Below are 26,056 nucleotides of genomic sequence, written 5' to 3' on the forward strand. Positions count from 1 at the left end.
TACTTAAAGCAAATCTGCCAGTGAATATTTTATATAACTACAATATAGGTAGGTTTAAATCCGCGTAATCACTTATATCAATGTTAAATCGTCATATTGTCCAGCCCTAAAACATAGCCTATATAGTTTTATAGTATAGTTTTTGTCAGTGTTTATTTTAAAACACAATTATGCAGAATATAAGATGGAAAATATTTAATTGATGATTTTTCAACATAATATATAACAATACAATATATACGGTATGATTTTACCTCAAAATCCAACCATTTGACACAAAATGATAACTGCAAATCCATGTTTCTCTGCCTGGAGTTCAGCTGTTTCTGTGAATTGCAGAGATCCATTTGCTTCTTTTTTCTGCTGCTTTCGGCAGTCTTTAAATATAGACCTCAGGTTGTGTGTCAAAGCTATTTGTACAGTCAATCACAAAGCTCTTTTCCGTTTTGAATGTGTTTTGTGTGTTTTTCGCGGCATTCACGCTGAAAACCAATGCTGCCGCTCAGTCTTTTGCCACTCAGTGGTTTTGCCACTGCGTGACCGCAGTCGTAACGGTCGACGGTGACGTCACATGCATACCCGTTACGTCATGTTTAGGGGCGGGTAGAGAGGGAAAAATTGACGAAAAGTTCTTTCTTTTTTCTTTGGTATTGGATTTCTTGACTCGCGATCATGTTGCAGTGCTTTGTTGGTAACCTTGGATGTAATTTTAATGAATAAAAGTAAATTTAAATATTTTAATATGAATATAAAATATTTAAGATACCCAAAGTACCTGTTGTTTAATTTCCCCCATCCAATTTTATTTTAATAAATAGAGATTACTCAAGAATCCTTTCACATTTGAGCAAATGCTCGGCCAAACTTGACAACTGAAGCGAAGAGAACTGTTTATTAAATAATTACTATAATAATAATAATAATAATAAAAATATAATAAAATAGTCGAAATATGTTTTGGGCTTTAATCGTGCAGCAAACATGAAGGGGCGGTTCAAGTTTTCCTTTGGGATTTTTTTTTTTTTTCCCCCTTGGATGATCACATGGTTTTATTTGTGCTCTGTATGTGTTTGGTGCTGTACATCTTCTTCTGTTTTAACTGGGTATGTTCTTGTGTTTATTTTGTTTTTAATAATACTATGATGTGTATTGTCAATATGAAGGATTTTTAGAATGTTTTAAGGGTTCCGAGTCTAGAAAATCAGCGGTTTTAATTCATTTTCAGTATTATAATAAGCTCGTGTGGAGAATATTTGCTTCTTTTTTAAAAGTCATGAACTGTATGAAGTAAAGAATTTAAAATACACAATGGTAGTATTTGTTGTACTGAATTACATTTTTGCAGATTTTAATAAATTGTGTAGTAATGGGATTATTATTTTCTTTCGTTCTTTTATACTTGAGGTGAAATATAACCCGGATGTTTATTCGCTAAGTTGTATGCAAATCTACCTTCCTTAAATGTAGGTGTGTGTGCATGAACCAGTAGTAAGCTGGGAAAGTTTTCTCATTACCTCAGGATTCACAGAGCGGGATCATCGAGCAAGCGAGAGAGCAGGTAACGCGTTGCACTTATATAATATAAGTATATACCAATACACGAATCATCAGATCTGACTGTTTAAGCGATTTCTTTCATTTTAATTCGAGCTGAAGGGGTTAATAAAAATCATTGAGCGTTAAGTATGTATTGTAATTTTATGCATGATGGTCTCATCAGATTTTATTGATAAAGTATTAATATATATATATTTTCTCTGTGTTTTGGGTTCATAATGCTACCTCAACCGTGATGGCTTGACTTTACATGGGAGTGTCTGTGCTTAAACTTGTTTTACCTGTTTCGTCTGTCTAGTAGTTCATTGTGAGCTGTAGGGAGAAAGAAGAGCTGCTTTTACTAAGATAACATAAACCCTTACAAAAATGCTTCTATTATAAATATAATGTATCAGATGACAGTCCCATTGCACTTAATAATCACCATGATACTGGTTCAAAACAAACATGGTATTGCCATGGTTTCTCGTCATGGGAATAACTTACACTAACAAGTACCGCTTGATCACTAATAAACATACTGTAGAAAACTGTAGAGTTTAGATAGATCCAGTATGAATTATATATTGGTCCAGGCTGGTTTATGCTGGTCTTTTGTCATTCTGTTCTCGACTGAGCTGGTCAAACTGGTCTTTCAGGTCAAGGTTGAACAATAAAACAATGTAATATAATAATATAATTGTAACTTTGTAATTTCTTGTGCTCACTCTGTTGAAAGTAACTGAGCAATTTAATTGTTTTAGATAATAAAGTAATCTGATGTTGTAAATAAAAAAAAACTACAAATACAAGTGCTCCATTTTACATGCATGTTTTATGCAAAGTGTCTGTACACAAATTATTTAAGAGTTAAAAAGACTGCAGAACAAAAACATTTTTGATGCACCAAATTAAGGCATAATAATAAGCCGTTTGTACAATAAATGTATGGAGAAGAGCTCTTTCAATGTTATGTTTAATAATGAAAGCTTAACATTGAAAGTTGCTGTTTTTTAAAGATTGTATGCACATTTGGGAACTTGCGTGTCAAAATCCAGCTGAAAGACACTGAATCCAAATAGTGCACATAGTAAAAGGTATTAAACTTCATACATAAGCATTTATTTATTTCATCTGCATTTAATACTATTCAACCACTTCTTTTGGCTGAGCAGTTGTTGTTAGAATTTGATATTCATGAGAGCTTTGTGGGTTGGATTTTAGATTTTAATGGAGAATAACATGGTTGTGTTATTCTGTTCTCTTACATGTGTATCTTCTTGGAATTATTATTAAAGGACTGTTTATTCTTTACTCGTTCGTCTTCGTGCGATCAATACAGCTATATGGCCCCACTGGTTCACCCAGCTTGAAGTGTCCTATGTCTCCAGAGTTCCCACAGAGTCTCCCTCTCCCACCTCCTCTTCCAAAATCAGCCAGTCCGTCAGCCCCGCTTCCGCTGATTCCCTTCAGCCCCTCGGCTTCTCCTCTGAAGCCACTCTACGGTGTGGATTTGCCTTTGCCTCTGGCCTAGTAAAGAGGATTCCCCTTCTCTGCCTCCAGCCACTGATCCCATCACTTCACTTCGGCCAGTCGTCCTGTCAGCTCCGCCTTGCCTCCTCCCTCGGCTCCATCAGAGACCATCGTCCTTACGGCTCCATCAGGCTCCCTCGTCCCTCTAGCTCCACCTTGGTCAGACATCACTCTGCCTGTGCTATGGACTTCCGAGCTGTCCGCTGCACTCTGTCTCTCCATCCCTTCAGCTCTATCTGGCTCCACCTTGGTGCTCAGTCCCACTGGCTCCACCTCAGTCCTCTGGCACCCTGGCTACACCTTGGACGCTCATCACTGCGGCTCTGCCTCAGCCTCCAGAACCATTGGTGTCACCCAGTCCCATTTGCTCCCCGTCCTCACCTTGGGCTCCACCTCCATCGGCTCCATCTCTGTCTATCGTCCACCTGGTGTCGACATCCAAGCTTCCACCATGGCTCCTCCCTCCCTCAACTCCGCCATGGGCCATTGTTTGGCTCTGCTCTGGATCACCACCTGGCTACTCCGGCTTCTCTCACCGTCATCGCCACCCTGGTCTCTCCTTCTGTTCCTGCCCTTTGCCACCCTTGTCGCCCTCCAGATCCCCCACCCTCCCTCTCATTTGGATTGTTTACTTCGTGAGGACACGTTTTTCCAGGGAGGGGGGCGTAATTTAATGTGTAGTCTGTTTTGCCTGCCTTCCTAGTTAGATTCCCTGGTTATTACTTATGCCACTTTTCCGCCGTGTGGAACGATTCAGCTTGGTTCGGCACGGCTTGCTTATTTTCGGTTTGCTTTTCCACTGCAGTTAGTACTGTTTCAAAATGGGTGGGATTATAGACTGATCATTATAGTTGCGCCGCCTTTACTGCCGTGGATCCGCTCCTTGGCTAGCTACCAACGAGTCTGCACCTCATCTACTGACCGCGATACAGCCATTTCTTTTTTCAAGTTGCGTGCAATGGTCGTTTGAAGCAAGTAGTTTAAAAAAGCTACGCAAACAAATGATACTGTGGTGGCTGTTACTGACTATTTAAATCTAGCGGGTTTGATGCCTTGTGTTTCAAATCCAATGATGCTGGTAATGACGACTCTCTCTGACCAATCAGTGATCTGCAATGTTTACACGTCACATTTAGTATCGGTACGGTACGTTTGGAACCTCAACCGAGGTGGTACTATTTAAGCGAGCCATACCGTTCCATACCGAGCCGTCCCATGCAGTGGAAAAGTGCCATTCATTTCCACACTCCTGTTTCTGTTCTTCCTGATTACATGCCCTGTGTATTTAAGCCTTGAGTTCTTTCTGTTCAGTGTCCGGTATCATCTGAGTTAAACATGGTTGTGTTATTCTGTTCTTTTATGTGTATCTTCTTTTAATTATTATTAAAGGACTGTTTATTCTGTACTCGTTCGTCTTCGTGTGATCAATACTGCCATATATGTGGCAAAGATGTGACAATAGATTTTTATAAAACAGTTGACGTCTCAGCTAAATTAGTTATTGCTGGTAAAGAAGTTGAGAAAGTTAGCTCATATAAGTACCTTGCTATATAAGTACAGTAATAAGTTAAACTGGGTGGGAAAATACAAATCTGGTAGTTTTAAAAGCACGAATGCGATTATATTTCCTTAGGAAGGTTAGGTCCTTTCATGTGGATAAATTGGTACTTACAATGGTTGATGAACCTTTCATTGAATCTGTTTGAACTTTTTCTATGATTTAAATGTTAACAGCAGATATAGAAAGTTGTTAACCTTTGGGTTCAAAGATTATAGGCTCTGCCTATGTGGAAAAAAAAAAAGTCCTTAGGAATAATTTTAGATGATACACCTCACATCTTGTGAATACAAATTCATAGAATTTGAACTGACACTATTGCAAAGTTAACTGATGATAGGACAAAATTTTCTGTGGTAAGAGATGCTGGTTTCCTGTATAATTGACAATAACCACTACTTTACATCCCCTGTCATGTAGCTACAGCTTGTTTCTAGTTTGTGTGGTTTTTTGATGCATATGATTCTTGCATTCTGCATTGACCTCATTTGACAGCATTTCACAGACACCAGAAAGAAGGTAAGGGTTTCCTACGAATTTTAACAGGACTATAAATGCAATAATTCATCCATGGTTTGCTCGTTTTAGACACTGTTTAGAGCCGCCGTTGATTGCAGAAAATGATCTTTTATAATGTGATTTGGTTCTTGCATGATGGTCTCATTAGCTAGATCAATAAACAATAATCACATCGAGTTCAGCCAGAAAACTTGGGGTAATCTTTGATGACAATGACAGCAGGATCACAACATCAGGAAGATCAGGCCCTTCCCAACTGGGAATGCGGCGCAACTTCTCTTCCAGGCCCTTGCCATTTCTAGACTAGACTATTGCAATGCTCTTCTGGCTGGACTTCCAGCATGTTCAATAAAAAAACGTCTTGGTTTTGATGCAGTGGAGAATGCCCTTGGAGTGACCAATAACTGAGCATGTTTACATCTACGCTTCCCTCTGGTTGGTGGCATTTCTGAAAGTTGTAGCCTGTCCTTCTCACTAACCACTGAAGTCAGAGAAGTTGCTGCTCCCAATGAGCCTCTCGGGCTAGAATATGTTCTTCTTGGGACACTGACTTTAGCGAACATGAGCCACTGTACAAGTCACACAGATGTTGACATGCTTTTTGACTATTCAACACCCCTCTCCTTCCCCTTCTCAGGAAACCGGGTTGCATAAGCAACCTAAGACATTCAGAAACCTTCATAAAGCCTCATCTCTTTCTCTCTGTCAGATGGACGGGCCAATGCGTGTGTTGGTGACGGGCGGCAGCGGGCTGGTGGGGCGAGCGATAGAGCGGGTGGTGAAAGAAGGCGAAGGTAGAGAAGGAGAAGAATGGATATTCCTGTCATCCAAAGAGGCCAATCTTGTGTAAGAAAACCCTCATTGGAGGGTTATCACAACATATCAAATCACCACACATAACATGTACTTTATAATAAGCATGTGTTATAGAATTAGCTTCTATTTTATTTTGTTCTTTCTTATAAGCATCCCAGGATGCATCTAATGAAGTTGGCTGATGAATGGAATCTATATAAAGATTAAAGGATTAGTCCACTTTTAAATAAAAATGTCCTGATAATTTACTCACCCCCATGTCATCCAAGATGTTCATGTCTTTCTTTCTTCAGTCGAAAAGAAATGAGGGTTTTTGATGCAAATATTCCAGGATTTTTCTCCTTATAGTGGACTCCAATGGGCACCAAACGGTTGAAGGTCAAAATTACAGTTTCAGTGGCGCTTCAAAGAGCTCTACATGATCCCAGATGAGGAATAAGAGTCTTATCTAGAGAAAAGATCGGTCATTTTTGAAAAAAATACAACTGTATATGCTTTATAAACACAAATGATCACCTTGCACGGGCTTCCGCTTTCCGTATTCTTCAAAACGCTTACGCTGTATGTCCTACGCCTTCCCTATTCAACTTACGGAAAAAAAACTAAACTAGCGCCATGTTTATAAAGCATATACAGTATTTTCTTCGAAAATGAGCAATAGTTTCTCTAGATAAGATAGAGATTATTCCTCGTCTGGTATCATTTAAAGCCCTTTGAAGCTGCACTGAAACTGTAATTTTGACCTTCAACCGTTTGGGCTCCGGTGAAGTCCACTATATGGAGAAAAATCCTGGAATGTTTTCATCAAAAACCTTCATTTCTTTTTGACTGAAGAAAGAAAGACATGAACATCTTGGATGACATGGGGGTGAGTAAATTATCAGGAACATTTTATTTGAAAGTGAACTAATCCTTTAAGCTCAACTATAAGAGAGTTTTCATGCATGATTTACCTGTACTGCTTCAGGAGCGCTGAAGAGACGAGAGCAGCCTTCCAGAAACATCGTCCAACACACGTCATTCATTTGGCTGCCATGGTAGGCGGGCTCTACAGAAACATGAGACAGAACCTGGACTTCTGGGTAATTATTAACACTAAGTAACTCAAGGTTGGAAATATCTCTGTTGAATGATTGAACTGTACATTGACTGTATTGTGTTTTTGTTTCCAGAGAGATAATGTGCACATCAATGACAATGTGCTGTACATGTCTCAGGAGTTCGGGGTGGTGAAGGTCGTTTCCTGTCTGTCTACATGCGTTTTTCCTGATAAAACCACATACCCTATAGATGAGACCATGGTAAACTCAAACACACACTTCTAATGCTGCGTTCACACCGAACGCGTCTGGGGCGTCTGATTTACATGTTAAGTCAATGTAAACGCGCGTCTAGGTGTCCTGCGGCGCGAATCAAGCGTCTAGCGCGGCGCGAATCGGCCGTTGACGCGCGAATGGCGCGGCGCGAATTGAGCGTTCACGCGGCTGACGCGCGAATTGAGCGTCTGACGCCCAAACGCCCGAGTTGAAAAATCTGAACTTTGGCGTAAATTCGCGGTGCGTTAACCAATCAGGGACTCTGCTTTGGTAGTAACGTGTTTATGATGTGATCAGCGGTGGAGACCAGAACAAAGATGTCGCTGCCACCCTGAGCTCTATGATGTGTCATTATATTTTTATCGAGACAGGAATAAAAAGGACCTTGCCTGGAAGAGAATAAGCGAAGAAATCGGACAATCTGGTTAGTTGTAAAACTTTTTGCATGATTTTAGCCGTTGATACTAGCCCACCTTCAAAAGCCGGCCGGCATAACCGAGTTAAATTGCCGCTACAGGTTTCCAACTGACGAGATTATGTGTTTATTCAGAGGATCTGTGCAGAAAGAGATGAAAGCCCATGACGCGAATTCGCGTCTGAACACACTTTGTTTAGACGCGCGAATTGAGCGAATTTTACGCGCGTCCGAAGCGTCTGACTTCAAAATGTTCAAGCGTCCAACTAGACGCGTCTGGCGCGAATTTGACGCCCCAGACGTGTTCGGTGTGAACGCAGCATGACCCCTCGTTTACCCTGCACGTGTGTGCATTGCGTTACGGCTGCGGAGCAAGACCACGTTGTTTTCGTTAATTTTTTCATGTTTTTAATGGCTAAATTGTTATATATTGTCCGGTTTAATTGTGTTTATTGCTATGCCATAATTTATTTTGCTGTAGCTATACAGATGAAGTTAATAATAATTTTACACTTAATATTCCAGTTATGGACAACAAAAACAAAGAAATTTCAAGTTTTTCAACTTCGAATCTCTTGTCGTCAGTTTCTGGCATCGTAGTGAAGTGAAATATGAGCGGGAGTTTACTCAGGGTGATTATTTTGACTTTATTTTGTATTTGAGCTGCGCGTCTTGGACGCGGCGTCCGTCAAAAATAGGCGAGGTGCCTATCTTTAGCGAAGCGGCGCGGCGAGCCGCTTCTGGGACGCTTTTCAAACGCACCGCGGCGCGGCTGGTGTAAACACGAGCATTGACTGGAGTGGCCGCGTATCAGCTCCGGTAGCCGCGTCGCAGCCGTAACGTGCCGCACACGCGTGCAGTGTAAACCCGGTCTTACACCGCAAGCGGCAGCAGAGCGGAAGCAGCGCGTGAGCGTGAACTGCAGCTGCAGAGACGCGCGAGTATTCACACTGGAAGCGTTTGTACAGCGTCACAGCAGCGGCTCCAAGCTACATATAAAGTGAGCATTTCTTTACAAAGACAGCTATACATTTGTTTTTATAGTTGGTCATTGTTAAACTTGATAGTCTTGAAAGTTTGTTAACATGCAAGGTGTACAACACTCACATATAAACGTAAAATACATAAAAATAAATAAATAAAAGCCTCGTGTCATCCATTGCTGCACACGAATGAGGTAAGCTTTGTGTTTTACATCATCTGACGCATGAACATGTTTACAAGACGGCAAACTCGGCGAAAAAGACAGCAAACTCTGGTTTGATATGCAAGAGCATTGCTGTCTGTGTAATAACTAAAATAATGTTTATATATCATATTTTCTGGCTAGTTTAGTTTAGTTTTCTATAATATACCATACTTTAGCCCAAACTGAATAATTAAAAACAAGTTTAAATGAGTAAATCTGCTATAAATATGTTTTAATATTAATTTTCTCTCCTGACATACTTCAATTCTTGTTAAAACACACTAGAAAAAAAAAAAAAATAGACCCAGCGCCGAAACGATCGCGGCACTGCTGCTTCTGCTCCTGCTCCTAAAGACCGGGTTCACGCCTGTTTCACACATGGTCCGTATGCAGTGCGTATGTGTTGCTGAAGCAGGAAGCGGTCATTGTGCTTTCACACAGCACACGTTTGCAGTGCGCTACGAGACTGTTCGAGTTTAATATTTACTAAAATGAAAATTCATCAAAATTGTAACGTGTACTCCAGATTTATATTTATACATTATGTACACTTTCAACATACTTATTTAGATGTACATTGATACATTAAGACGTTTTATAACTACTTCACGGTCTGCCCTATATAAATGACATGTAAACTTAAATGTATACACCTACATGCTAATGACATTTAGTTGCAAAGTGACGAACCCCCCCCCCCCCCCCCCCCCAAAAAAAGATAGCAACACTACTGTATTCACGAACAACATATAGGCTTTACAGCAATAATATGTTTGTAATCATTTTGAAAAATCATAAACATAAATAACGTAATGTTATATTCATTACGCTTATATTGACAGTTGCTGGAGTAGTTTAGTACACGTAAACATGACACAAAGATTTGAAAACTTACTGTCGACACCAACAGCCGACGAAACTGCTTCCTATGCCTTTTCCTTCGCATTCAAATCTTCGTACAATACATTCTGCGGGTCATACAGAATTTTATGTTTTTCCACCTCAACGATGAGACGAGTGTCATCCGTGTCACCTTGTTTTTGAATAGGTTGGTTTAGGTCCGCCTGTCACGTCATTGCCTGCTGGGATGTGAGTTTCCCTCCAATGATGGGGAAAAACATATCTGATCGCATTATGTAAGTAAACACTGTTCATTTAAATTTCATTTGTTTTGAAATTATACAACTGAACGGTGAAACTGAAATGTTTCCTTTTGGCATGAATATAGCTTGTTGCTGGCATGGCGTTAAATCATTAAAAAAAAAAAAAAATCTTTAAGTAATGTACTAAACCTAACCTCGGTATGTAAACGATCGCTGCACTGCTGCAGACGCACCGCTCCTGGAACGCAATGACGGACCGCAACCGCGTGCAGTGTGAACGCTCTAATCCGTTAACATGGGTGCGTAAAAAATTACGCAACGCACTGCAGACGGATTATGTGTGAAACAGGCGGGTTCACACCGCAAGCGGCAGCAGAGCGGAAGCAGCGCTTGTTTTTTTCGGCGCCCATGTTAACAGATGAGAGCGTTCACACCGCACGCAGAGGCTGCGCGGCAGCGCGGAGCAGGAGCAGAGCAGAAGCAGCAGTGCCGCGATCGTTTCGGCGCTGGGTCTATTTTTGCTGCGCTGCTAACGCTCAATTAAAGTGAAAGTACACCTTTGATGGACAAAATAAATATGATTTCACACAAAAAGTGCTCAAAAATGCACAGAATACTCATATCTAGTGTGTTTTAACAAGAATTGAAGTATGTCATGAAAGAAAATCAATATTAAAAAATATTATAGAAGATTTACTCATTTAAACTTGTTTTTAATTATTCAGTTTGGGCTAAAGTATGGTATATTATAGAAAACTAAACTAAACTAGCCAGAAAATATGATATATAAACATTATTTTAGTTATTACACAGACAGCAATATATGCTCTTGCATACCCAAATCAAACCCGAGTTTGCTGTCTTTTTCGCCGAGTTTGCCGTCTTGTAAACATGTTCATGCGTCAGATGATGTAAAACACAAAGCTTACCTCATTCGTGTGCAGCAATGGATGACACGAAGCTTTTATTTATTTATTTTTATTTAGGCTTTATATTGTTTATATGTGAGTGTTGTACACCTTGCATGTTAACAAACTTCCAAGACTATCAAGTTTAACAATGACCAACTATAAAAACAAATGTATAGCTGTCTTTGTAAAGAAAAGCTCACTTTATACGTAGCTTGGAGTCGCTGCTGTGACGCTGTACAAACGCTTCCAGTGTGAACACTCGCGCGTCTCTGCAGCTGCAGTTCACGCTCACGCGCTGCTAATGCGCTGCTTCCGCTCTGCTGCCGCTTGCAGTGTGAACCCGGCCTTAGGTCTCTTAGTAGTTACACTCCCCATGTATTTAAGACCTGTGTTTTGTTCAGTTTGTAACAAGTGGGATAAGATGTGGCCCTTTTAAAGGGACAGTTCACCCATTTATGAAAATTCTGTCATCATTTACTCACCCTCATGTCATTCCAAACCTGTAAGACTTTTGTTCATCATAAGTTTTCGTACTTCTTTCTCTGAAAAACAATGGTACAGACAGTTATTTTACTTTGAAATGTGCATTCCGTGTCAGAATGTTTATTTTGGTCTGTGTGACTCCGCCCACTGTCAATTTACCCAATAGCCCACCCTGGGCAGAAAATACAGCATCCATGGAAGATGGCAAATGAACTGGGTCAGAGATAGCAGATTTTACCCAACCTAAAAACCCGGCATCCATCTAAAAATTTCTATGAATGGGAGCATATTAAAACACTTACAGTGTGTAAGTCTCCTCGCCTTCCATTGTCAATTGTGGTCGTTCCTGTCGCATGTCCTCAATCTGGCAACCCGCGTGAAAGTCGAATCTGAGGAGAAGGGGGCAGTGTAAACAATTCTCTCCAATATTTTGAATTTTGACTGCAGTACCCATTTCAACCACTAGCTGTCAATGTTACATACTGCACCTTTAAAGACTGTTCTTGTCGTTTACTCCTTCGTTGTGCGCTTTCATTACAGTCACTCAACTGTGACAACACTTTAATAGGCAGATGTTGGGTATGTTTTCCTTTAAAGAGCTCACATCACGAGATGTGTTTCTTGATTTTCTTTTTTCATTCACTCAACTCAACTCAAAGACTGTTAGTTGAAACTATGACCCTTGGATTTTTGATGTCAGAAGCACTGATGTACATGACCGCCAACATTTATATACCTGTTTGGTGCTTAGAAACTTGTCCCGTCCCGTCCTGGTGAGAAATACTGATTAAAAATGCATGAATGTGAGCGATTTAAGCCAGTGGATGTCTGATTGGTTTCATGAGTCTGTTTGCATGGATTGTGTTTCTGCTTTTACAGATGTGTTTCTCTCTTTCTATCTCTGTGTCAGATGCACAACGGTGCCCCACATGAGTCTAATTACGGTTATGCCTACGCAAAACGCATGATTGATATCCACAACAGGTGAGTTTTGCTCTCTCGGTTTTAAAATTCATTGGTTCTTGAATGGGTGTGTCTCATGTCCAGATCACATTTCTGTTACGAAATTTTGCTTGGTGAGAATGAAGCCTACGTTTAGACCCATTATGGTTTTGTCTGCATTGTCAGGGGTGTAGCTTGACATCTGGACAGGTTGGCAAGACAGTTATACTGGTTATTCGGGTTTCTAGTTTCACATTGTTCATTCAGGCGACGTGTTTAAAGATGCTATATATATATCTGTACAGTGCCCTTCCACTAATATTAGCACCCTTGGTAAATATGAGCAAAGCCGGCTAGAAGCATTAAACTGTCAAACCATGACTTCCTGTTCCACAGGAGAACAAATATGAGGAAACAAAAAGGCCAAATTCCCTTAATCATTCATCATGATATGTAAAACCAAAGAATATAGTTCTTATGTGCAGCAAAAGATTGTTGAGCTTCACAAAATAGAAAGTGGCTGTAAGAAAATAGCTAAAGCATTGAAAATCCCCATTTCCACTATCAGAGCAATAATTATGTGCAGTGAGGAGGAAAGTTTGAAACTAAAAAAAGAGCTTTTTGAGCTCACCCTCATGTTGTTCCACACCTGTAAGACCTTCATCCATCTTTAGAACACAAATTAAGATATTTTTGATGAAATCCAATGGTTCAGTGAGGCCTCCATTGACAGCAAGATAATTAACACTTTCAGTGCCCAGAACGACATATTTAAAACAGTTCATGTGACTACAGTGGTTCAACCTTAATGTTATGAAGTGACGAGAATACTTTTTGTGCGCCAAAAAAACAAAATAACGACTTTATTCAACAATATCTAGTGATGGGCGATTTCAAAACACTGCTTCATGAAGCTTTACGAATCTTTTGTTTCGAATCAGTAATTTGGATCGCACATCAAACTGCCAAAGTCATGTGATTTCAGTAAACGAGGCTTTGTTACGTCATAAGTGTTGCGTAAATTTCAATGGTTCACCACTGGGGGGCGTGACTTTGGCAATTTGATTCACGCTCAGAACCACTGATTCGAAACAAAAGATTCGTAAAACTTCATGAATCAGTGTTTTGAAATCGCCCATCACTAGATATTGTTGAATAAAGTCGTTATTTGGTTATTTGGTGCACAAAAAAGTATTCTCGTCGCTTCATAACATTAAGGTTGAATCACTGTAGTCACATGACTGTTTTAAATATGTCTTTAGTAGCTTTCTGGGCATCTGAAAGAGTTAATTGTATTTCTGGCAATGCAGGCCTCACTGAGCCATCGGATTTTATGAAAAATATCTTAATTTGTGTTCTGAAGATGAACGAAGGTCTTACGGGTGTGGAAGAACATGAGGGAGAGTAATTAATGACAGAATTGTAATTTTTGGGTGAACTAACCCTTTAAGGCAATCCTGACAATCTGTCAGTGACGTTTCCAGTGATCTCATTTATCCTCCTTCTAGTAACAAAAGTTACATATAACCTTAATAATTGTTACAACCGGCTCTTAATTGTAACATTAACAAGAGGCAACACAGGCGGGCAAGTAGAGAAAAAGAACAATTTATTTAACAAAATAAGCATTTAACAAAAGTATTTAAACGATCAGTAATCAGTATATGAACGTCAGTTGTGAAGAGTGCATGGAAGGGGATTGTAAGCTAAAGGTCTGCATGAATGTTAACACAAAATCAACCAAAAAAACAATTGGAGCCGCTAGGTCAGGTGTAACGTGTACTTGCATGATGTATTTCCTGTATTTTGTGTGTGAAAAACATTTGATTACCTGATAAGACACACTTACAGTGTTGCAAAAAAGCAAGTGTTTACAGAGCTTTATTTTGATTTTCAATACTTTGCTTTTTAAAATAAACTTCTAAATGTCTGTTCAGTAGTCCCTATGTAACAGAATACACACTTTAGTAATTGTGGTACTTCTAATTAAGTTATAAAAAGCATTTGCAAAATACACATATCCTACTCATCTTTGTACCAATAAAATGCGCAGCACTTTGTTTTACTACCAAATTATATGTAAAATCTACAACCCAAATTCCGGAAATGTTGGGACGTTGTTTAAATTTGAATAAAATAACAACTAAAAGACTTTCAAATCACATTAGCCAATATTTTATTCACAATAGAACATAGATAACATAACAAATGTTTAAAGGGAGAAATTTTATACTTTTATCCACTAAATGAGCTGCCTACAGTTTAATGCCTGCTACAGGTCTCAAAAATGTTGGCATGGGGGCAACAAATTGCTGAAAAAGCAAGAAATTTTGAAAAGCTGGGAGGACATCTAGCAACTAATTAAGTTAATTGATATCAGGCCTGTAACATGATCAGCTATAAAAGGGATGTCTTAGAGAGGCAGAGACTCTCAGATGTAAAGATGTGCAGAGCTGTGAAAGAGTGCATAAAAAGATTGAGGAAAACAATGTTCCTCAACGTCAAATTGCAAAGGCTTTGCAAATCTCATCATCTACAGTGCATAACATCATCAAAAGATCCAGAGAAGCTGGAGAAATCTCTGTATGTAAGGGACAAGGCCGAAGACCTTTATTGGATGCCCGTGGTCTTCGGGCCCTCAGACGACACTGCTCGGCATGATTGTGTCAATGACATTACTAAATGGGCCCAGGAATACTTCCAGAAACCACTGTCGGTAAACACAATCCGCCGTGCCATCTGCAGATGCCAACTAAATCTCTATCATGCAAAAAAGAAGCCATATGTAAACATGGTCCAGAAGTGCCGTCGTGTCCTGTGGGCCAAGGCTTATTTAAAATGGACTGTTTCAAAGTGGAAAAGTGTTCTATGATCAGACGAGTCCAAATTTGACATTCTTGTTGGAAATCACGGACGCCGTGTCCTCCGGGCTAAAGAGGAGGGAGACCTTCCAGCGTGTTATCAGCGTTCAGTTCAAAAGCCAGCATCTCTGATGGTATGGGGGTGCATAAGTGCATTCGGTATGGGCAGCTTGCATGTTTTGGAAGACACTATGAATGCTGAAAGGTATATACAGATTTTAGAGCAACATATGCTCCCCTACAGACGACGCCTATTTCAGGGAAGGCCTTGTGTATTTCAGCAGGACAATGCAAAACCACATACTGCAGCGATTACAACAGCATGGCTTCATCGTAGAAGAGTCCAGGTGCTGAATTGGCCTGCCTGCAGTCCAGATCTTTCACCTATAGAGAAAAATACATCAAAGACCACAAACTCTTCAGCAGCTGGAAACCTATATCAGGCAAGAATGGGACCAAATTCCAACACCAAAACTCCAGAAACTCATAACCTCGATGCCCAGACATCTTCAAACTGTTTTGAAAAGAAGAGGAGATGCTACACCATGGTAAACATGTCCCCGTCCCAACTATTTTGAGACCTGTAGAAGGCATCAAATTTGAAATGAGCTCATTTTGTGCATAAAATTAAAAAATTTCTCAGTTTAAACATTTATGTTATCTATGTTCTATTGTGAATAAAATATTGGCTCATGTGATTTGAAAGTCTTTTAGTTTTCGTTTTATTCAAATTTTTAAAATTTTTGGGGTTGTAATTAATTTAATTTAAAGTTGAATGTTTTCCTCGACATCTCTGGATTTTGGGGCACGTGTCTTCCCGCACAAAATGCATGATGGGATATGCTTAGCCTCAAAGTGGTATTCGAGAAAGTGTGGGTTTAGTGTGGCATCTTAAAAACATGGGACGGTCTTTCGCACTTACTGTACTTCCTGTCGTGTACACGCACTCTCAAGTCACCAAGAGCGCAATTGTGGGTATTTGGATAGACCCATATAGTAACCCTGGTTGTTAATCAGTTTGCACACCTATTCCGTTTTATCCTTGATTACATTCAGGCTTGCCAGGTTTTCACAACAAAACCCGCCCACTCTGAGAATATATAGCAGTTGAATTTAATAGTTGTGGCTCTGTTGTTAATTTTAACCTTTAATATTATATAATATACAGTGTGTGTGTTTGTCCATTAGGGCGTGTTTTCAGCAATACGGTCTGCGATACACAGCTATCATCCCCACCAACATTTTTGGACCCCATGACAACTTCAACATTGAGGACGGTCACGTGATGCCGGGGTTGGTCCACAAGACTTACCTGGCAAAGAGTAAGAGACGTGTTTATCTTTCTGGAAGGATCAGTCACATTCAGAGTGTCCCACGTGTTGGTAAATGTGTGTGTGTGTGTGTGTGTTTTGTAGAGGAAGGTAAACCTCTGGAGGTCTGGGGTTCAGGTCGTGCCCTGCGGCAGTTCATCTATTCTGTGGATCTGGCTCGTCTGTTTGTTTGGGCTTTGAGGGAGTATGACGAGGTGGAGCCTATCATTGCGTCAGGTACTTGAGCCATGTTTGACATGATCACACATGTTGGATCTGTTTCATCAGAGCTCAATGGCTGATCAAATATCAAGATCATGTCTCTCTTGTTTCTCTTTGTCTTTGTTTCTTTCTCTCTAGTCGGAGAGGAGGAAGAGCAGTCCATAAAAGATGCTGTGGATGCTGTTGTTGAAGGGTTTGGGTTTAAAGGAGAAGTTATTGTATCCTTTCAGGAGAGTCTGCAGTTATTTTGGAACATAAAATAAGAAATTTTGCAGAATGTCCAGAGCTTTCCTTTTGGTGTGAACTAACCCTTTCATCCACAAACCTTAACTAACCGCTCTCAGTATGACACTAGTAGATCAGACGGTCAGATCAAGAAAACTGCCAGTAACGCCAAACTACGCAAATATCTGCCAGACTTCAAGTTCACACCATTCAAAGAAGGTGATCGATCTTCACTTCTCTGAAGAGCTTCAGTGTTTACTAAATGTTTTTTTCAGTAGTAGAAAAAAGTGGTGACCAAAACAAGTATCTTTATAGGTGTTTTTTTTTTTTTCCAGCCGTCAAGGAGACGTGTGATTGGCTTGCGGCCAATTATGACATCGCCCGTAAATGAAGATTTTCACATCTCATTGGCTGTGGGGAGCATCTCAATGTTGGAAACCAATAATTTGCAAAAGAATGTAATCATTGAACACTACCATCTTAGTGCTCTTTTCGTGTTTATTTAATGAAAAGAGCACTAAGATGGCAGTGTTTGTGTTCTTTACGTATTTAGGTTTTGTTTGGATTTTTATGTGTGGGCTCTGCTGTGTTTGGTGCTGTACATTTTCTTCAGTTTTTTTTACTGGTCTGTCAGTCAGAGTGTGTTCTGGGTTTATTGTCTAATGATCTGCACTGTATATTTCAATAATACACTCCTGTTTTAAATGATGTTTAATGTCTTTTTTATATACAGAATTTTTGAATACAGAAGTTTTTCAAATTCATACATATCTAGAATGTCTACATGTCATACATGTCTCGCTAGAAACGACAACAGAAGTGGAAAACATTGGTCAAAAACATACATTTACACACAAACTGACCAGAAAGTGTTGCGTAACATGAGAATGAACCTCATTGGTTCTTGCGGAAGCTCAAAGGTTCTGCGTAACACGAGAATGAACCTCATTGGTTCTTGCAGAAGCTCAAATGTTCTGCGTAACACGAGAATGAACCTCATTGGTTCTTGCAGAAGCTCAAATGTTCTGCGTAACACGAGAATGAACCTCATTGGTTCTTGCAGAAGCTCAAATGTTCTGCATAACACGAGAATGAACCTCATTGGTTCTTGCAGAAGCTCAAATGTTCTGCGTAACACGAGAATGAACCTCATTGGTTCTTGCAGAAGCTCAAACGTGATGCGTAACACGAGAGTGAACCTCATTGGTTCTTGCGGAAGCTCAAAGGTTCTGCGTAACACAAGAATGAACCTCATTGGTTCTTGAGGAAACTCAAAGGTTCTGCGTAACACGAGAATGGACCTCATTGGTTCTTGCTGAAGCTCAAAGGTCCTGCGTAACACGAGAATGAACCTCATTGGTTCCTGCAGAAGCTCAAACATGCTGCGTAACACGAGAATGAACCTCATTGGTTCTTGAGGTTCTGCATAACACGAGAATGAACCTCATTGGTTCTTGAGGTTCTGCGTAACACGAGAATGAACCTCATTGGTTCTTGCTTAAGCTCAAATGTGCTGCGTAACACGAGAATGAACCTCATTGGTTCTTGAGGTTCTGCGTAACACGAGAATGAACCTCATTGGTTCTTGCTTAAGCTCAAATGTGCTGCGTAACACGAGAATGAACCTCATTGGTTCTTGCGGAAGCTCAAAGGTTCTGTGTAACACGAGAATGAACCTCATTGGTTCTTGCAGAAGCTCAAACGTGCTGCGTAACACAAGAATGTAAACCTACTACAAAAGGTTTACATGCTTCAAAGGTCAAGAAACACTTTCATTTTCTAATAATATTCATTGCACATCACCATTGCACATTTTCCAGTGATTCTCAAACAACTCATTCAAAGATTCAGTCTCTCCTTTCCGGGAGCTGTTCTGCTCTAATTGGCCAGGTGGCACAGTCTGTTGTGATTGGTCTACCACTTACAGCGCCTGTTGGAAAAGAAACGGCCATTACCATAACTGAACTTCAGCTCCGGAGGCTTCCTAAAGCTCAGTGACCGTACATACTGTAAAGACAATAACAATGGTGTCAATCATCAATTCAAACGCAAGTCTGATGATGAAACATTGGAAGAACTAGTTATTCACCATCACAAGGATGTCTTGAGCAGGACGTTTCTCAGTGGAAAGTTTTTACTCAGTTTGCGTTCAATATGAGTTGTTGCAACTGTAATTCCTCTTCATCAGCATTAACTGATGTTTGTCCATTGTAGGGGAATTTACAGTTAAGACCCAAAGACCAGATATGATGAATGAAGACCTGGAGTCAGAGATGAAAAAATAAATTGAAGAAAATTTTATTGATGAATACTTTGCAGTTTCATTAGCAGAAGTCTGCTTTAACACTCACAGGGAGTTTGTAAGCCGCCCTCTGTACACGCCTCACATTTCCACAGCAATTATACCTTACACAAGTCACTAAACTACATCATAACTTCAGGTTGAATAATTCTGATTGGCTAAGATGGTTTAGGCACAAAGTTTCCTAGGTCACAGATATGCATTTCTGTGCGCTAGTTTGTCCACCTCTCCAATACAGGATCTGTGAAAAAATTCTAGCACAGATACACAGCAACTTCAAGGTTGAAGTTGTTGAGCTCTAGCTCTAATCAGGAACTTTCCCAAAACATACAGATAAGTTGTACTTTTCTTTCAGCGAAAAGTTCAGACAGTATTCATCATGATTCTCTAGTGTTTGAAGATGAAAAGGAAAATAAATGCTTTAAATGCCCATTTTCACAAGATGTAATATCAGTCTCTGGTGTCTCCAGAATGTGTCTGTGAAGTTTCAGCTCAAAATCCCCCACAGATCATTTATTATAGCTTGTCAAATTTGCCTCTATTTGGGTGTGAGCAAAAACACGCCGTTTTTGTGTGTGTGTCCCTTTAAATGCAAATGAGCTGCTGCTCCCGCCCCCTTTAGAGAATAGGGCGGAGCTTTAACAGCTCAACAACAACAAAGCTGGAGAATCTCACGCAGCCAAAATGAGGATTGTCAGTAACGGTGTTCAGCCTTACATTGTTCAAACCGGAGTCGACACTGATGGAGAGACTCAGGAAGAAGTTACAACTTTTAGAATGAAACTGGATGTTTCTGAATGGTTAGTGGATAAATTTATGTAGTTTCTGTGGAGTTGATTCAACTCATCGACTAACATGTGCCGTCATGTTCATCTTTTGTACAAATCCAGTGTTGAATTGACCCTCGTTTGTGAAGCAGTCCAGAGTAAAATGACAGCATGTCAACAACACTCTACTACAACAACTCTTCCTCTTCTCTAAAGCAGCCCAACATGGCTGTTGTAACTCAGTCAGACAATGTCTGATCTGCCTCACACTTCACATGTGTGATAAGAGTCCTGGCCTAAAGACATCTACATGCCAATATTCAGTTAGTCATAGTGCCACCTTCTGGCAAGAGAAAATGGCATGTTTTATACTGTAATTCACTTCTAGAAACACATTTCAATATGCCATGAAGTACCAAACATGCTAGATATACGTTAAATCATGCAACACTTGGCGAAGTACTAAAGTATGTGATTAATGCCACGAAACAGGAAGTTGTTAAAACTCAGGCATACAATGTCCGATATGCTCCAAAGCACCATGACTTTGCCATATTTCTCCTGTATTTACTCCCTTACATATATGTCGCCCACTGTTCACTGTTTTCCTAAGGCCAACGGGGGGTGGTGGCCTCGGGTGCGAGGGCCCTTTCATCGCTGCTTGCAGCTTTAATGATCATTTCATCTCGTCTAAAGGTACATTTCTAGATTCAATAAAAAAATAACTCTAAAAAATGTTGGGTTGTTTCAACCCAAATTTGGGTCAAATATGGACAAACCCAGCCGTTGGGTTAAATTTTCTAATTAAGTTTTTAACCCAAACGGTTGGGTTTGTCAATATTTAATAAAAAATAAAAAATTCCATATTTAAATATTGAATTAAAAATTATGTAGACAAATTGTAAATGCTGTGTAAATATATTAATGCCACTTCTCATTCTGTGTCACCTCTGTATTGCAAAGATGGATTTTGTTGATAATGATTTCATTCTATGTTGAATCACACTTTGGCAGTTGTAGTTTTTTATGTGTGCTGGAAATAAAAAGGAAGTGGCGAAAGAAGAAGGGAAAAGTATGGAGTCAAAATAATGCCGCATATATACGCAAAAAAATAAAGTTTTGCAAAAGAAAATAAAGTTTTGCAAACGAAAATTAAAGTATTGAGGAAAATAAATGTGCTTTTTGCAAACAAAAATAAAGAATTGCAAAAGAAAATAAAGTATTGGGAGACCAAAATTAAGTTTTGCAAACAAAAATAAAGAATTGCAAAACATAAATGAAACAGCGCGAAAAGCAATGATTTTGCAATACATATTTTCCATGGTCATATCTATTAATTTATTTGCAACGCTGGTTTTATTTTGCGTGTCAGTCTAGTTTGATGCCGTTTTCCCTTTGCGCTTCATTTTTCTGCGTGTCTCGCTTTGTGGCGCTGTTTTGACGTGGGGGTGGAGTCATGGGACGGGGGCGTGTACAAGATGCCTCCCTGGAAGTGACGTCATCGGCCCGAGACGCAGCTCACTGATCCAGGTACTGTCATGGGCTGGTTCCAGTTCGGTTTTTAAATGTCCTTCCCTCGCTAACTTCACTCGGTCTCGTTGACTCGGATGTACGTCATTGCTTACGTTGCAGGAGTGCCCACTTCTGGCGGAACCTTTGTATGGGCTGAACTGGAACGTCCTAAGCCCTTGATCACTTGGAATCCGCAATGGAGCTGATTTATTATTTATTTTTTTCTCCTTACAAAATTGTTTAATACAGCATTCTATATGTATATATGTGTGTTTTAAATGTTTAAAAAAATAATTAATATATCATAGAGTTGTTTGTGGTGGGGTAAATTAAACGCGATATGCGGTGACGTCACAATCGTGTTGCATTGTGGGTTATGGAGCTGCCTGAAGTGTACATATGAAGTAGACTCGCTCCCTCGGTCAAAATCGAGGGAGCGAGGGTCTGTCCATATAAACTTCCCTCGTCCACTTCACGAAGTGGAACGCACTTCAAAATGGCGGCAGGGATTCCCCCGAGGGGAAGTGTTTAGGGAAGTTCGCGAGTGCGTGTCTAAAACCGAACTGGAACGCAGCCATGATGAGCAGAGGCTTGCGAGTGGATCGCTTTTTTTATTCAATAGCATTAAAACATGCATGTTTTCATTTTATTATCCTTATTAACAAATGTATATGTGTATTAGCAGTGTTTGCTCAAGTTAAAGAAGTTGTTACTATGAACATCTGGCATTTATTTCTCTCGATGAGTACACTTTTATAGCATTAAAATGTGTGTTGTTTCATTTGGTTAACTGCATGTGAATTAACAGTGTTTGTTTAAAATCTCTTAACCTGTGGGAGGACGCCAGCGCACAGAAGCATGGAAAAAAAATTTATAGATATGACCATGGAAAATATGTATTGCAAAATCATTGCTTTTCGCGCTGTTTCATTTATGTTTTGCAATTCTTTATTTTTGTTTGCAAAACTTCATTTTTGTCTCCCAATACTTTATTTTCTTTTGCAATTCTTTATTTTTGTTTGCAAAAAGCACATTTATTTTCCTCAATACTTTAATTTTCGTTTGCAAAACTTTATTTTCTTTTGCAAAACTTTATTTTTTGCATATATGCAGCATTATTTTGAGAGCTTGAGGTAAGCAGTTTAAGTTTTAGCGCCATGTCGCTTTGATTTCATGTTGCATTTTTATTGTCTGGTCAGTAGACTTAGGTCGTAGCAGCAAACACATTGTGCATTGATCATGCTGAATTTCCGACACTGTCAGAAAATTATCGTAGGCTATCTTTGGTCACAAGACCGGGAAAACGTCCGTCTTTGAACCTCTCTCACCATACGACATAGGACCACCGATTAAAAGCCACGATCACAGAAATCGCCACGATTGTTTCACGATGGCAGTCTTTCATCTAGGACAGCCAAAATCGTGCAGTGTATCCTGGGCTTAAAGGCGAGCATACACTGTGCGATTTTCGTCCGATTTTGAGCCGAATTCTGACTCGCGCGACTCTTTTTTGAGTCGGGCCGATTTTCAGCTTTGTCGTGTGTCGTTTGTCGTGCAGTGTTCGTGAAGTGTACACGGGGAAACGAGTGGCGATAAACCTCTCCTGACTGGCAATCGCATGGTCGGATGAATTTCTGGCATGTCAGAAATTTGGTCGCCCCTCGTGAGGATATCGCACAGTTGAAGCAGAGCTACGAACCGACTTGCCTAAACTCTGTGTTTTTCCCCTCACTGCGCCTGCGCGAAAAAATAAATTAAACCAATCTTCAATGCAGCAAGAAAGAAAACGAAAAGAGGGAGATCTTTAAGTTCTGTAGCTATCAAACTAGCTGCAATTTAGCAAACTGTTGCTTACCTCCAGTTCGTGTTGCATGATGGATAAACCCACGTCTTTTAAGCCACCTGGGTGTACATAACCGGTGCCTCTTGTATTAATTTACTTGATCATTAATTTATAGCCTATGTTTCGCTTTTCACTTTCTATTTACTCATGTAGGCTATTTAATATTTACTTAATTTTATTAAATGCGGAAATGTGAACTGTTGTCCATCATTTGGCAATTGGTGATAAAGAAAAATGTCACGTCGCAATATAGGATTTTTTTCCATTTTAAACCAGGAAGGCGAGTCAATGTCTACTTTATATCAAAATGTGCAAACTTTGCGCGAGAGTTATGCCGATGAAGACGTCTCAATCCCCTGTCAATTATTCACCAGCCTTTAAAAAAAAAAAAAAAAGTAAAACCGACGAGCTTTCGGTGCATATTCTCTCAGAGACAACGAGAGATAAATCCTACTTCAACCTGATAACGGTAGGCTATATATCTTAATTTATTTTCTTAATATTTCTCTTGTGGCCCATAAACTGTATGTAGTGGGTGAAAAAATGAGAAGAGAAGTATTTCGTATTAAACAGGTTGTTTTTGAAGTGAAGCTGCTTTTCATTGACTGATTATTGCAGTCTTCGAACGTTAATAATTTTAATTATATGCCTTTAATTCATTGGATAAATGTCTTTAAATAATTTTCAGTGAGGAGTAATTGCTAATCAAATCTTTTATTATCCTCGCAGTGCGTCAGTTATGCGGTGATGCGCTATAAAATATAAAACTTTTTTATCTAAAATATTGCGGGCCAAATGAATTGTAATATCAATTTAATATTAAATAGGCCTACCCTATACTACTACTACTACTACTACTACTAATAATAATAATAATAATAGGCTAATTATTATTATTATTATTTAATATATAAATTGGAAATGCTAAATCCTCTTTATATAGCTAATGCTTTTGACGATATCTCTGGAAACATATTGTCAATCGGCGCATCCCAGTCAGTGGCGGAGCCAGGATTTTTTCATAGGGGTGGCCAGGCAGGGGCCAGCAACCAGTCCGGGGTGGCACCGAAATATTCATAATTTCAACATAAAAATGAGTCTGACTATAATGTAGGCTACTGGACTGTGATTACAACACAACTGAATACAGTTAATTTGTACTTAATTGTAATTAAGATAGTGAATTAGATCATGGAATGCTGAGTGAATTTGACCTTTTTTTGTTGTTTTGTTGTAATCATTCCTCACTTGCAGGCATATTAATAAAGGGGCTCACACTATAGCTTCAACTTGTTCAGTCAGTTCTGGTTCTCAAAACCCCCAATAGCTTGTTCTCCATTGTTGCATCTCCATGGATGAGACATGCAGATAACTACATACTGTAGTTCAAAGATTATTCAACCTTCATTTAATTTTATGTATAATCAATGAACCTCAACAATTCTGAGTTTGTCTGTTTCAAAAAGTAACCAAAAAAAGTAAACACTAAATGTTTAACTTTCTATATTGTCAAAATAAATAATTGCAACAGTTCTATCATACCTAAATTAAACTCAGTACAAAGAAAAAAAAAAGTGTTCTCTTTTGAATTCCCATTTGCTGACAAGGAAGCAGAAATCAACAGCACATAAATGCCAGAATGTAAAATTAATTATGCATTTAAATGTGATATTTTTGTTTGTACTTTATAAATTAACAAAATTAGCATCTTCTATTACAAATGCACAGTTTTCACATTTATTTATGCATTAAAAAATTACATATCAGCTTGTGCTTTATATTGTGATCTCACATAGGCAGAATATTTTAGTCCAGAGACATGTGACGCATATATATCTCAAATAGGCCTACATACATGCGTGCACAGTTTTAACACAGCTTTAATCGCCTTTTTGGTTATTTCGTGACTTAATAGATGACAGAACTACGACGTTGCATGCTCGTAGTTTCTTTTGCGCTTTATTATACAGCGCATCATATTTGTGCGTGATTGAAAAGTGCACCGTCTTGCACCCCACCATTTGAGAAACATTTACGTAAGCTATAATGTTATTGTTCGCTGTTCACTGCTGTTCTGCTGAAGCTCATTCCGCACCTGTATCATTTCCGCGCGTGTTTGACTTGCGCCTGGCGCTGAGGCTAAGTTGGAGTGCGCGTCTGAAAAGTCTCCCGTTTTTGTGGTCTTAAAGAGACGGTTCTGCGTTTAAATAAACGCAATTCTTGTCATCAAAAAAAAAGTAGACAGAAACAGCAGTTGTGAGCGGGGTGGCCAAAGGGGTGGCCAAGCTTAGGCCAAGGGTGGCCACGGCCACCCCCTGGCTCCGCCCCTGATCCCAGTACGTGGGTTTATCGTGCATATTTCAAACGCATAGTGTGAGCAGTCGAGTCACGTCTCGACCATCGGACCGCATAGTGTGAGCACATAAATCGTGCGTTTTGGCTTTACATCGCACGCGATCTACTCGTACAGTATGAGTTGGTAACCTTGCTGAAATCGCACAGATATCGCACAGTGTATGTATGCCTTAACTCTTTGGAAGGATCTGAAGCCACAGTCACGTTCAGAGCGTCCCACACGTGTGTGTGTTTGTGTGTTTTCTAGAGGAAGTAAACCTCTGCAGGTATGTTCAGGTCACGCCCTGTGGCAGTTCATCAATTGTGTGGATCTGGTTTGTTTGTTTCTTTTTAAAAAA

General features: G+C 39.6%; 2 protein-coding genes across 3 annotated transcripts in view; one reads left to right on the forward strand and one right to left on the reverse strand.

Moving 5' to 3' along the window:
* Positions 1-508: 508 nt before the first annotated feature.
* On the forward strand, positions 509-17,644 carry LOC125278568 (GDP-L-fucose synthase-like). Of its 2 annotated transcripts, XR_007187179.1 has the most exons (12): positions 509-1,103; positions 1,468-1,558; positions 5,856-5,992; positions 6,930-7,044; positions 7,135-7,263; positions 12,290-12,363; positions 16,371-16,504; positions 16,598-16,729; positions 16,853-16,932; positions 17,059-17,158; positions 17,275-17,409; positions 17,455-17,644. XR_007187179.1 is itself a non-coding variant. In XM_048207837.1 (11 exons), the coding sequence occupies exons 3-11, from the start codon at positions 5,856-5,858 to the stop codon at positions 17,328-17,330; spliced, it is 957 nt and encodes a 318-aa protein (XP_048063794.1). In that variant the 5' UTR covers positions 509-1,103; positions 1,468-1,558; the 3' UTR covers positions 17,331-17,644. The 2 variants fall into 2 exon arrangements, 1 of the variants encoding a protein (XP_048063794.1); XM_048207837.1 differs by having other exon boundaries at positions 17,275-17,644.
* The window catches only part of LOC125278567 (GDP-L-fucose synthase-like), a 45,110-nt gene continuing 30,024 nt past the window's right edge, over positions 10,971-26,056 (reverse strand). The window contains exons 8-9 of the mRNA XM_048207836.1: positions 11,682-11,768; positions 10,971-11,438 (exon numbers count right to left, since the gene is read on the reverse strand). Of these exons, the coding sequence (XP_048063793.1) occupies positions 11,710-11,768 (59 nt within the window). The 3' untranslated portion in view covers positions 10,971-11,438; positions 11,682-11,709. The remainder of the gene's footprint in view (positions 11,439-11,681; positions 11,769-26,056) is intronic.

The sequence above is a fragment of the Megalobrama amblycephala genome, linkage group LG11 (assembly GCF_018812025.1).
Source record: "Megalobrama amblycephala isolate DHTTF-2021 linkage group LG11, ASM1881202v1, whole genome shotgun sequence".
NCBI classification, from domain to species: domain Eukaryota; kingdom Metazoa; phylum Chordata; class Actinopteri; order Cypriniformes; family Xenocyprididae; genus Megalobrama; species Megalobrama amblycephala.